Source organism: Fulmarus glacialis, unplaced genomic scaffold (genome assembly GCF_000690835.1).
Source record: "Fulmarus glacialis isolate BGI_N327 unplaced genomic scaffold, ASM69083v1 scaffold25851, whole genome shotgun sequence".
Classification (NCBI taxonomy): domain Eukaryota; kingdom Metazoa; phylum Chordata; class Aves; order Procellariiformes; family Procellariidae; genus Fulmarus; species Fulmarus glacialis.
In genome coordinates this window covers 1-13,506 of record NW_009191346.1, presented here as the reverse complement: position 1 = coordinate 13,506, position 13,506 = coordinate 1, and the positions used below count along the sequence as shown (strand labels likewise).

At 38.3% G+C, this 13,506-nt stretch overlaps 1 protein-coding gene across 1 annotated transcript in view; it reads right to left on the bottom strand.

The window, feature by feature from the left end:
• Positions 1-13,378, bottom strand: part of LOC104083251 (neurabin-1-like) — a 42,894-nt gene extending 29,516 nt beyond the window's left edge. The window contains exon 1 of the mRNA XM_009586669.1: positions 11,768-13,378. Coding sequence (XP_009584964.1) covers positions 11,768-13,378 — 1,611 coding nt within the window. The remainder of the gene's footprint in view (positions 1-11,767) is intronic.
• Positions 13,379-13,506: the final 128 nt, after the last annotated feature.

Sequence of the window (13,506 nt, the reverse complement as noted above, 5' to 3'; positions counted from 1 at the left end):
CCCCCCCCATCTACCAATTGCAGTGCTTCAAACGATGTAGTTTTCTGATTTTGCAAGGGAATCATACAGTTTCCCAGGAAAATGAAATGCCTTATTACATACATTACTATTTTTAGTAATCATTCCAGCTGAATTTCTGAATTGTTAAAAATAAAAGATAAACAAACAACACAAATTAAAACAGAAATCTAGAAAGGAAGAATGAGCTACGTGTAACAGGGTTAATTTTACTTATCAGAATGTTCATTAATTGTATGTAAATTCATAAGTTAGAAAAGAAAGAAAAAAATAATACACCAAACCCCCATTTATCTGAAAAACAACGTTTATCTGCTTAAGTTTTTGCAGGCACTGAGTATTTTACTCAACATCACTGTAAGACAAAAAACAGTTATGGATTGCAGCTGCAGCAGCCATCTCCCTAATCAAGAACATGCAGTGCTGACACAAAGTTCATTTACACTGGCCTACTAAGTTTTTGCAACTTTTGCGTTTTCCCACTGAGACTACCTAGACAGGTAGCTGCAATCATGTAAATAAGACAGAATTAACTGTAATTAGCTGTAATTAACATTTTCCCAGTGAATTTATATCTGCTAGTACATGGTGTTAGCTCTGCATGGCAGTAGCCTCAGACACAGGAAAAGAGTTATTGAAACAGATGACAAAAAAGCAACTAACATAACTCAGTATTACTGCTTCACCTCCAGACTACAGCTGGAGTAGTTGCACAAACTCTTTGCCAAATCCTGCAAAACAGCTGCTCTAGAAACATGGCATGGCCATATAGCAGTCCAGTAAGTAAGCAAGATTAGATCCACTTGCCTGAAAGGGAAGGAAGAAACCCACTCTTGGAAGTCTTATGTTTCCCCCAATAAAAGAACCTTCCTGAAAAGTTGTTCTTCCTAAGTCTTGCATAAAGGTAAATAAACTAATAAGCTCCTTTGGACTATCATACAGACACCAGTGGGCAACAACTGGACGCAGAAAGACGACAGAGGTTGCACTTAGGGTATCTGTCTTTCATAAACTTTACAGAAAAATCTTCAAAATAGACAAAGAAAACCATCCAAATGGTCTCAAGTATTCTTACTCTATCTCTGTCAGAAGAAGGTGGCCAAGTTCTTAAATTAAGCCCCCTCTTCACCCCCCCTAATCAGTAAATAGGATATGAAGTAGAAGTGTTAGGGTTTCATGAGGTACTATTCTCCCTTTGGAACAAAACCCATCTGGTTTCCATTCCAACAGAAGAATCAATCTCTCAAAAAATATAGTCAAGTTATAATAAGAAGATGAATTTTAAACTAATAATAAAAAAAGTTCATGAGTGGACAAATGATAACTTTTTAACGAGAATATTTGAGTTCTTGAGAACGAATCAAATACTGGGGCATGAAAAAAATCAAATTTGCTTATTTATAAGTGTATGGATGACCTAATATTAATAATACGCCTAAAAGGTTAAAGATCATTAACCATCAAATGGCTGAATGAGCAAAATGTGGAGAACCGTAGTAGTACATTTTGGAGACACAGACAACTGTATTTTCTTGATTCTTTGTAACTCAGTGGTCTAACTCACAAAGCAGAAGATGATGCAAGCAGTCACTATCTGCTGAAGAATTACATTAGCAAAGGGGTGACCAATTCCTTACACAATCATTTATAAAGCACTGGAAATTTGGGGGAAGCAAAGTCACACCATCTGAACACACTGCATTACATATGCTGCAAGTCTTAGGCTGCCAGCACTAAAATATCTCTGGAATTTCTAAAAATTATTAAATAATTTTCCAACTTGAAAGTAATAGCATTGTACCTGGGAATCTCATGGAATTTGCCCATTTTGACACAAAATTGATCATAGGGATTGATAATCTGCCAGAATGGATCATAGAATTAAAAATTAATGGTGGGTTAGATTCCAGTGATGTTTATAATTGCCATACATAAAATAATAATAGCACAAACACATGTATGCAAATGAAGATTACTAATATTTAAGCGCACTAGCTCTTCGAGAAAAAAAAATCTGAAATCAATTCTGACTAATCCACTAAGAGAAAGAATTCATACTTTTCCTCTTAAAGTTACAGATGGGAAGTGTGTGAGAACATTTAAGATAATATTCTAAAAACCATAATGCCACAATTAGGACAAGATAAAGCTGTTTCAAAATAGTAAGAAAAACCCACTGATTTCAGAAAAATAGTTTTGAGGGAAAAAATGAATTTACAAAGAATAGAGGAAAAGCAAAACTGATATATAAGAAGCCAAACACTGCAATAACAAAGAGAAAAGCAAGAGGACACTAAGAAACCTACGGCCCAAAGAGTCAAGGACAAATGGCAGAAATTTTTATTGTGTACATGTGGAATCATAGCATGGTATTAATCTTTTACAAGATGGAAACGGTAAAATTGGTGACACTAATATAGAAAACACAGAACTGCTCAGCAAGTTTTTCTTGCCAAGTAGCAAAAGTAATATTAAACACAGTTAAAATGTGGGTAATAAATAATATAAGTTACAAGTTACACAGTTTAGAAGATTGATGACGAAGCTAAACACAGTTCATCCCTGCGCTGTGTCTGGCAGGGTTTAGTCACTGAATCAAACGCATTAGGGACAAAACAAATTCTAATCTTACTATTTAAAAGCCACTGCTAGCCAGAGATCATAAAATTATTAGCGTGCAAGTGATATTTTTAAAAGACATGCTTTAGCAAACACAAGTTATTGTCCCAACAGAGTAGAAACTAGATAAATTTTACTGTGTGCAAACCACGTGAATTTTACAAGCCTTTTACCATAGCTTGTTATATATCCAGAAGGTTAACCTAACATTAATAACTTCTGGATCTACTCAAGCTAATAAATTATGAAAAATCCTGCTATCTGAAAAAGGAATTTCTTTTTACACTCAAAACCTCTTTTCTTCAGAATAAATAAAAATAATTTGAATCCAAAAAAGTTCTGACAGAGGGCTGAATTTTTAAGGACTGTTTTAATTAAATTAAGATACATAACCAGAAATTTTCAAATGTATACTTAGTCCTTGGACAGCTAATGTATTTATCTGAAGACAGAACAAACTGCATGCTCCACACCAGGAAAATGAATCGCTTTTTGAATGCAAAACTCAGTTCACCTCCTTCTATGAAGATGCTAACATCAACATCATCAAGGTCAGCACTCAAAAAAAAAACCAAACCAATGCAGCCTACTGTCTAAAGGATCCTACCGTTCAATTCCTGTTACCATACAGAACTAAAAATCTCCATTATATCACCTTAGTGCTATCACAGAAAACAGCACTGTCACAAAAAACCAACAATGACCTCTCTTAATTCAAACTCTTAGCAACACATAAAAAGCTCTACTTAAGAAAAATGTTAGTTTTAGCAGAATGTTGATTTTTTTAGAGGGTAAACTCTTCGGAAGTGAGACACTGATTTACCAGGTGTTTGCATGAAATTGCTATAGAGTCATAAAACCCAGCCCAAAGACGTCCGCTCCCAATTAATTTCTATTAAAATCTAGTAGGTAGATTTATTTGTGCCTGATCAAAAGCAGGACATTACAAAAGTAATTAAACAGTAAGATTAAGAAATCAGTAACTGCCCAGAAGGGCTGCCAACTAATTGGAACGGAAGCAATATCAGCATCACTTTAAAATTCTCACGTAACACGGCAGTGTGTGCTGGAAAGCCTCACAGCACCCGCACAGGCAGTTAAAGTAGCACTTGGCAGCCGAGAGAGGCACTGAAGCGCTGCTGACACCCTGCCGGGACACCGCGCCCAGCACCCACCGCCACGGCTGGTTCCCGTTTCTTCCGAAACACAGTTCTTTCTCTGAACATTTGAGTTTACTGACACTCAATAAAGCCGTACATTCAAAACACAAGTTACGGCTCGGGGAAAATTACCTAACAGTGAACGGTTTCAGCTTTTCAAATTGAGCGCCTTTGCGATGCTGGGCAAAATGTGAAGTGCCCAGGCAAACATGAATAATCACTTGAAACAGCAGCACTGAAGGAGGACTGAAGTATAATGTACACTTCACAGCTTACTCTTACAATCTCCCTCTTCAGTTAAAGTAGACATCTCGTTACTGCCACCCACTCTTCCGAAAGCTACACGGTTAGTATTTTATTACCACTATTTGTTATATTTTAAGTGACAAGTGACTATACCTGATTTAAGTCAATTCATGCTACCAAATCCTTTAATCAGCAAACAGAAATACCTTGCTTTTTTTTTTTAAAAACCACTCACACTTTTATTCTTCTTCAAAAAGTATTCAGAACAGTTGGTAACTGTTAAACAGGTTAATATTATAAGCCATTACATTCAATATAGCATTTTCTGTCACCAAACAGGTGGACAGACAGGCTGTGCATACTCATGCGCTTGATCCTGCAGCTTTGCATGACTTCATGAAAAACCCCAACCAAGTCAGTTTACATAATGGCGTAAGTGCAACCTTGCTTCAGATCTACAGTACACACAATTTCATATAGATAATTTAATCATAAATAAACCAGGTTTTTTGCCAGTCTCACTATTCTCTACTGAATTCTCAAAAAAACAGTAAAATTTATTCTCTAGTTCTGTATTTCACTGCAATAGCAAAGGCACTGGAGCTAGCTAGAGAGCAGGAAAGACAACATGGCATCTGTTTCAGTCGGATTATGCTACCTACTCCAGAAGGAGAAATCAGGTATTTCATTTTTAAACCCCAGTGAAAGAAATACTGAAGACAGAGAAAAGCATCCATTCAGATTTGGTGCCCTGATTTTATTTCATTTCAATTCAGAGCAGAAGTTGAGAGACAATCCACATTCTCCTCCATGGAAGTGGAGCTCTGCTGCGACCTGGCTGTACTCCACCTCCATCTCAGTTGAGGTGGCATTGCTCTCTGACTGACAAAGAGACTGAAAGACTCCAAATAAATAGGATATGACCAGAAGAGGCAAAAACTATCCACAATACCACATAAAAGGCGGGGGGGGCACCCCCAGAAAAATCTTGGCTCCTGAAAGACTTTGTTTATAAAGAAAGTGATTCAATTCTGAACATCCATAAGCTTCACAGGTGTCTTGGTACCACCAATTTAAGCCTGGCAATCCAGAAGAATTAGATACATGTATTTATTTAGTGTTCACCAAAACAAAAATCTTGACCTGACCAAATCTAAATAGCAAGCAAATTGGTAAGAGGAACTTCAAAAGAATAACAATGAACACAAAAATAGTCCATCTGGCTGTTTTCTAAAGGCCATAAGAAGAAACAACAACAAAATAACTCTGCATACCAGAGCAACTCAATTAACTAATCTGCAGTAATACTGACCCTAGCAACAATCAATACCCCAGGTCTGAAAAGGAGGATCATCTCAATATACCAAGACACATCAGAGGGTGACGGATGAAAATGATTGAGAAATAAATCTAAAGAATTTGTGTGCTGCCTTTTGGAATAATACTTTCCTACCCAATAAAAATATAAGAACCTTGTAAAAAACTCTGCTACACTGCACCTTCATGATCTCAAGACTACAAAATATGTATTCAGATAATAAAGGCGCACTTCTTTTTACTGATGTCCTTCTGAGTGTTCACCTTCTCTTTTATGTTAGAATGATATGAAAAGGGCTAATTTATTTTTTCCATCTCTCAAAAGGTAAACTACAAACAAGTTTCAGCTACTGCTTGTTCATTCTTTATCAGTCTAGATTAAGTATTCTCAGGTGCTAATAACAGCAATCATCATCAAAAAGATGCTGAATCTTTCAGAAGCTTAACTGTTGAGGTAATGAACTTGTCTCCTATAAATTTGCGTAACTTCACTGACCTTCGCCACCTCCTCAGTGTTTCTTCTGACTACCTCTCCTATGAAACCCTCAAGTGCCTCCTATTCACCCCCCTTCCTCCCTCCTGTTCCCCACAGCTATTCTCAGAGCAAAACAGAGCACAGGCTGGAAATGCATAATGGTCAGCTAACATTGAGTCAAAAAGAACAAGTAACTTTAAACTAAAGCTCCAGTCCTGCCATCAGTGAGCACATGAATCTGCAACTCTGATACAGGGGGTAATTTTCCCCAAACCAAGCAGTATTTTAAAAATACCTTTAAAAATACCTCTCTCTTCCCTGTCAAATCCAGGTGAAACTGCTAGGAAGTTAGAAGTTGGAGTGACTGAAAAAGGATTGAGGACAGACAGGTGATAACCTGTGGTGTCATCCATAACCTCAGCGTTCTCTTATTTGTCTATAGTTTTATAGCATCATCAAGTACATCAAACAGGGCAGCTAGTATGTCATATAACTGGGAATAATTCAGTTAGAAATACATTCAGATATTAATGTAAAGAGTCAAGCTGCTCCAGCAGTGAGCCAGGATATAAAAAGAAATTCTTTGCTTTTTCTGTTCTGGTTTAGATTTCTGCTCTACAGCCCCACACCCTGGCACTGGACTCTCATCCAAAAACTCTTGAAATGCCGAATCAATCTACCATTGTAAAACTTACATATTTCCTAAAAATCAAAACAGAATACGTATGATAAAAAAAAAAAAGCCAAAGAAAGCTTGAGTTGAAAGTGCTTCTTTCTGGAAAGCTGAAATCAAAACCTAACAGAAATATCACGAATCAATCTACCATTGTAAAACTTACATATTTCCTAAAAATCAAAACAGAATACGTATGATAAAAAAAAAAAAGCCAAAGAAAGCTTGAGTTGAAAGTGCTTCTTTCTGGAAAGCTGAAATCAAAACCTAACAAGGACCCGGAAGTATCAGAAATACTGGATATGGAACTTTCTAAAACCAGTTAAATCTATAAACAGAATTTTCACACATGTGTGTGAAAATATGTACCTTCTTCCTCCAGTTAATATCCGTGTTTTTAACATCTCATACTGTTAAGTTAGCCAGCAGGAAATGCCATACTCTCAGATGCAGGCAGATACAACAGGGTTACTTTTTGTGGAAAGTCACTGAAAAGTACCGTGGAGAGCTTAAGTTTGAGATAAAAACACGAACAAAAGTTGTTATGATGTTAAGTTACAAATGTCGTAACATTGATGCAAATGATAAACAGAGCTTCAAAACAATTAAAATCTATGAGTTACAACAAACAAATTGTCATTGCAAAAGATCCCAAACAAAGCATGATGGAAATACACTTACATTATTTGTGTCAAGAAACAAAGCAGACGACTTCCCAGATACAAGTCAGTTCTGTTTAAATCTACTCGCAAATCAAATCTCTATTTTCCTAGATCAACCTACAGCAATGTCACATACCTGTTTCTTAATGCCACAGAAGTATTTTACTGAAGTGCTTGACCAATGGCTGACAAACAATTGACCATTTATGCAGTCATCAATTCTCTAATTACTGAAGAAACTCCAGGGTTTGAGTATCTTCCACCAGTTAATGTATTTTACATCCCTTTGTGTATAATGTCGTAAGTATAGAAGTTACAGTTCAAAAATCAGAGGATGTACGAGGCTGAAGCACTACTCTGCAACATTTTGTTAAAACAGTGTTCAGGAGACCACACATTGACCTAGAAAAATTGTGCATGTCCTAAAAGTGGTAAGCATTTACAGGTATGCTGTTATACAGGAAATCTAATTCAAATGTATCTTCATTTACTGCTTCATTAACTTCCACAGTAAGCAGTTCTGTACTAAAAAGATTGAAGAGTATGCCAGCCTGAACAAGATTACTGTTTGTGTCCCAGCTATACATAAAGCAGCTCTATTCCGATATGCAAGACAAATGGCAATATTATGAAGGATTTCCATATTCTCTCAGAAGCAGCTGATACTTGGCTGGGTAGGACAACACACAACTGCTTTCAGTTTCCTTATTTAAGAACCAAGTTTAAACTTCTGCTCAACTGTAACAAATATAAAAGTAAAGCCTTTACGAAGGTTTTGGTGGGGTTTTTTTTTGTTCTGGCTTCTTTTTTTTTCCCCCCCAAACTATATTCTTCACTTAACAATCTTAAAAGAAAGTATTATTCACAAGCAGCTGGGAACAGACACTCCCATGCAACATAAACTGGGTAACACTGATAATTAAACAGACTTACAGAAGCAAATAGCAGCTGTACTATCTTTTCAGTTTACCTGAGCTACAGAATTTCAAAGGATCATAAATCATTGCAGAAGTTAGTCACAGTGCTATTAAAGGTTTCAAGGACAAAGTCTGACGCAGTCAGAGGTAAAAACTTCTCAAGAAGTCAATTTGGAACCAGGCATTTGTTTTCCCAATAGAAAGTTTCAAAATTACAGATGTCAAACAGCACTCAGTCATTACCTTTATGTTAATTAATGCCTTTCAAGGTAATCACATAATTGAAAGCGAGTTTAATCTCTACATTACAAAAGCAAAGTGAAATATAAAGGGATGACAGCACAGTTACCTGATGTTATTTGCACTGCCTGTAATGCTGATTCTTTACACAGTTTCTTCAGAAAACTTCAAGACAAAGACAAATTCAGTTCCCTTGCAAATACCTTGGACAGCTGAGTGTGCTTTACATTCCTTAAAGGCTTCATATGTGGCAACAAGAGACTAAAAATAGCTCATGTACCATAACGCAAACCCAGCCTGTGAAGTTCTGCTAATAACTGTACAGTATCACACACTTCACTACTATAGGAAAAACAAGCAACGGAGACATAATATTCCTTGAGGTCTGCAGAGATCAAACAGCAGCACGACTTAAAGAGTCAGGTCACCCACAGCAAGTAAGAAATCTGCCCAGATGTCATTTATCACCAGCTTCTACAGAACTGAAACATTTATTTTAAAAAGTCTCATCTGTGCTTATTTTCACAGGCACAGGGCAACTCAAAATAATGGAGTATTTGCGTAATTATGTTCCATCTTTCCTGAAATTATCAGATCAAATTATGTTCTTAAGCCCTGCTACAGATGTCAACAATTATGGATCTCTAGCACGGGTCAGATGCAGTGCTAACAGTGTTAGCTGCCTTATACATCCCCTTGGAGCTGCAGTCTCCTTCTTTTACTCAAAAGCCTTGCCAATTTTACAACTAACTACAAACTTCGAAACAGAGATATTAATCAAATTCTTTTTGCTGCTGCAGCATAAATACTGTTTTTAGGGTGCCTATGTGTAAGTTATATCCATTACCTACACACATATCCAACTTCCCTTTTGGGTATATCAAGTACAGTGGTCAGAGCTCCATCACTGCAGAACCTTGACAATAGGAGAACGTGCTTTTTCTTGCCCAAACACCTTCTGAATGTTTTGAATTCTCCAACTCTATCAGACACCTGCTAAAGAGCAACTGCAAAAGACAGAAATGGTTTCTTCATAATCACTAGAGAGGTGCAGAAGGAAAACAGCAGGAACGCCAAGGCCAGCCTTGCCTCTCAGGAGCATCTAAGAGGAGGAGAAACACAGACCTTCTCTTGTGGCTGTGGACATCTGGAATGGCACTCACATTTCAGTCAAACTTATTAGTCTAAGTAAAGCTGAAAAAAGAATCTACTAGGATACATTTCTCACTACGGCACTGCTCTAAGCTGTGGTGGGGACCAGGAATAATCTCTTGCTACCACTCAGGATTTTTTTTTCCTCTTCCAATTTAAGATGCACTAAAATCTATGCATAAAGCCAAACGAGAGATTTCCTTCTATGAGGTAAAAGTGGGATTTTCTAAAAAGTTAATGAGATATTAAAGGAACGTTACTAAAAAGAGATTTTGGGCAAGTACAAAAAAAATCTGTATTTTTTATTTTACAGAGCACAAAAGCTGAAAACCATATACCAGGACTCATTCCCACTAAGTACCAGAAAATACAAAACAAAAAGGCAGACAAGGGGAAAGAAATCATTGCTTAGGCATGAGGAACAGAGGGGAAAAAGCTATTGAAAATGATATACAGAAAGAGATTCCTATACCCATTATAGCAAAGATATAGTCAAGTTTCACTGAAAAGGGATAAAGGAAGGCAGGTATCACAAGCTTCAATTTTAGGGCCTTAAAAAGAAAGTTCACTGACCATATTGCTATTAAGTACAGTTTATTCTGCCAATCCGAGTGCGGCATTATGGCAAGAACTATGTTATTTTAAATGGAAAACTGCCAACAGTTGCTACTAACCATTCATCTTTTGGTTGTGTAACTGATAATCTGGTGCAGGTTGATTCCTGTGGCTTTCAGAGAAGCAGCAGTAATTGAACAGTGCTAGTTACCAAAAACTGAGTTTTGTCTACATGAGAGCTTCCAACACAGTTGGCACAGAGATTTCTACTAATGCTTTGAACTAAGTCTGGCACAGACATAACAGAGAAGGCAGGAAAAGTGTGTTACAGCCACTGCCTCAGTAGGATTTCAGCAATGATCAGTAAAACCCTGCCTACAGCAGGAAACCAGCAGTCACTCAATGCACACACATTTACAGTAGACTCTACACAGCACTTTCCCCAGATACTCAGTGCACAAATGCGAGGGGTAATGGACTGTTGCCCCTCCGGCTCTCTCACAACCCTCACCAGACTCATTATGCAGTTTCCAGTAGCGGCACTCCCCCCTTCAGTGCTCCAGGTCACCACTAAAGCGGCATCAACTACAAGAAAGCCATATAAAGTCAGCCTGTCTATGGAGAGACTATAAAAAAACCACATGCAACAAAACTCATATTTTGCCACACCCAAAACATTTTCTGGGGTACAGCACTGGCATGTGTTTAGCAAACTGGGAAATTACAGCTCTCCACTGCAGGAAGTACAGGAGTCAACAGAATTTTTGCACCCCTCTGATCAGTAAAAGTGAGTCCTGACCCTGTACGAACAAAGTGTAAAAATCATTTATTAAAGATATTTTTCATTCATGTAATAGTAGAAGAAAAGTATGCTTGAGAAGCCTGGACAGTTTCCCATTCCATCCTCGACCGCATCTGCCAATTCTCCTACCAAGCTTTAAGAGGGACTACAATAACTGAAGTCTGCAACAAGACTATGGGTAAACACAGTTTGAGCTGTGGAATGACTTATTTTGTGGGTATTTTTGGTGAGGGAAGATCAGACACCTAAATCTTTTTGATTTGTTAGCGTTGTAACTTTATACTACTCCTCATTATCCAATCTGCCCTGTAACTTCTACTGCCACAACTACCTAACTCCAAAATACTCATGTTAACACTCCTACAGCATGTTCACTAAGCCAGTACTCAAAAAAAAAAAAAAAAAAAAAGTTATTATTAGAGAGAATTCTAAAATCTAAACAGGAACCAGTCATTTCAGTCATTTGATATATTCTCACGGTTAACTCTGAAAACAAGTCTGAAGTTGAATCTGAAGGTTTGCTATGCAGGCGGGTTTTTTTGTTGGTGTTTTGTTTTTTTTTTTTAAAAACTTTTGTACAAAAAGTAAAACTGAAAAAATCCTTCCTAATGCAATGCCTCAATTTTAAACAAATGAAGGCAAGTATAAAAGGTCATGTGTTTGCATCTATTCCTATAAGTTTAGTGTTGCTGAAAATGTCCAGTAAGTAAAATCCCACGTGTTTCACTATGCTATCTTATGAAGCTGCTGTGATTCAGAATCACTTGTGTCTAATTTGTAACTTCTCTCTTCCTCAGTTTTAAATAAAAGCCATAAGCTTACACTTCTTTAAGGATTTTTAGAGCTTTGAAAAAAACGTTACAAAAATTTATTTCCTGGGTATTTTTGACTGTAAAACAATAATAAATAAATAAATTTCAAAGGTACTTACCTTGATAGGAGCTGTTGAGAACTTGACTTTTCGGTCTGGCTCAGGATCTTCCTCTTCAGAAAGTCCAGGAAACTCCTCATATTCACTGTCATACATATATTCTTCCTCCTCTCCCTCCAAAATTTCTTTGCCTTCAGGCCCTTCGTTTTCTGGCTCTATATCCCTGTCATCATCAAAAGCTGCATTCTCTATGCCAAAAGCACTGAAATTCTCGCTCTGCTTTTCCACCACTTGCTCCTCCTCTTCAGTATCGCCTTCTTGCTCTAGAACATCCTGAACTCGTGTAACTGGCCCATCTTTCACAGACATCCCATCTCCTTCTTCTTCCCGATTGGTCTCACTGCCTTCCGTAAACTCTTCTACCACCTCTGAGGAGTAGTTGCTTCTCTTCCCTTCTTGTACTTGATGTCGGAGCGCCTGATCCTCTTGAACAACGTGATCTTTCTCCAAACCTTTTTCATGCCCTAAGGTTTCATTTTGTGCAACCAGTTCTGCGCAAGTCCCCTCCATGGGGGAAACCCGGGAGAGAACACTATCCGATCTCTGCTGAGCCTCCTGACAAGGCATACTGCTTATATCCCACAGGCTTTTCTCAAGTACCACTTGCTCTCTTTTGTCTTTTCCAAGTGCCTCGCTCAGCTCATCGCTGAGGATCACAGGCACTTTGGTGCACACAGCCTTCTCTGGACATCCTTCAGCAACAGCAGATGAATCCAAACTGTGGTGGCCTCTCAAAGGGTCCTGATTTGGAGGACTATAATTTTTGGAAATTTCTTTGGATTCTTCAGTATCACTGTCACCCAGAAAGCTTTCCAGCCTCCTAGAAATGGGCCCAGCATTCAGGAAAGAGGATTTGGAACCACTATTGGGATGTTGCTGCTTCAACTCCTCATTACCTTGATTTTCAACTTTCCCCAGTGCAACTGGAAGACTTGCTTCTGTATTAAAACTGAAGTGGTCCACAACATTACTGCAATCAGAAGCTGAACCGTGTCTTCTCTTATCCTCACTTCTTTCACATTTGCTGGGGGAATGTCTATCCACTGAGCTCTGTTGTTTTATATTTCTCTCAAATAACTTCCTGGTCTCCGAAAATTTTTCTGCCAGGGCAACTTTGTCCAAGTCTGCCTCATCGTTGCTACGGATGACCTTGTCGGCAGCAGAAGGCACAGACAATGAATCCACAGGACTGCTGCAGGGGCTGGTACTTGTGTTAAGAAGATTATTTTTTTGGACAATGAGGAAAGATGGGCTACCTGGAGAAGGTCCGTACTCTGCTGCCGTGGCCCGGCTGATTAATTTGGTCTCACCAGGTGGACTGCTTTCACAAGAGGGTGTGGAAGAAGAGCCTCCCATTTGCAGGAACATATTTTTTATCTTGTGTACTCTATTGCCGTAAGTGGCAGCTCTACCTCGACTGTGTGGGTCATTTCCCCCTCCATTGGAAGAGGTGCTCAGCTTCTGATGCAAGCCTGTTTTGTTGGAAGCGTTTTCAGGATTGTTTACCCCATCAAAAGAGCATTTGATAGCATGGAAATCGGATTTATAGGCATTTCGGTGTGGAGAAGCACTTCGTAAAGTCCTCTCCCCTTTGCCTTCAGTTTTCATCATTGTCGGAGAGAAAGCTCCCTCGACTCCTGAAGAAGAATAGGGAGGACGACTCCCAGGCACAAAGCTTCCACCCTCCAACACCAGGCAGAGCAGATTCCACAGAAGATCCGACAAGCAGCCTTTCACTC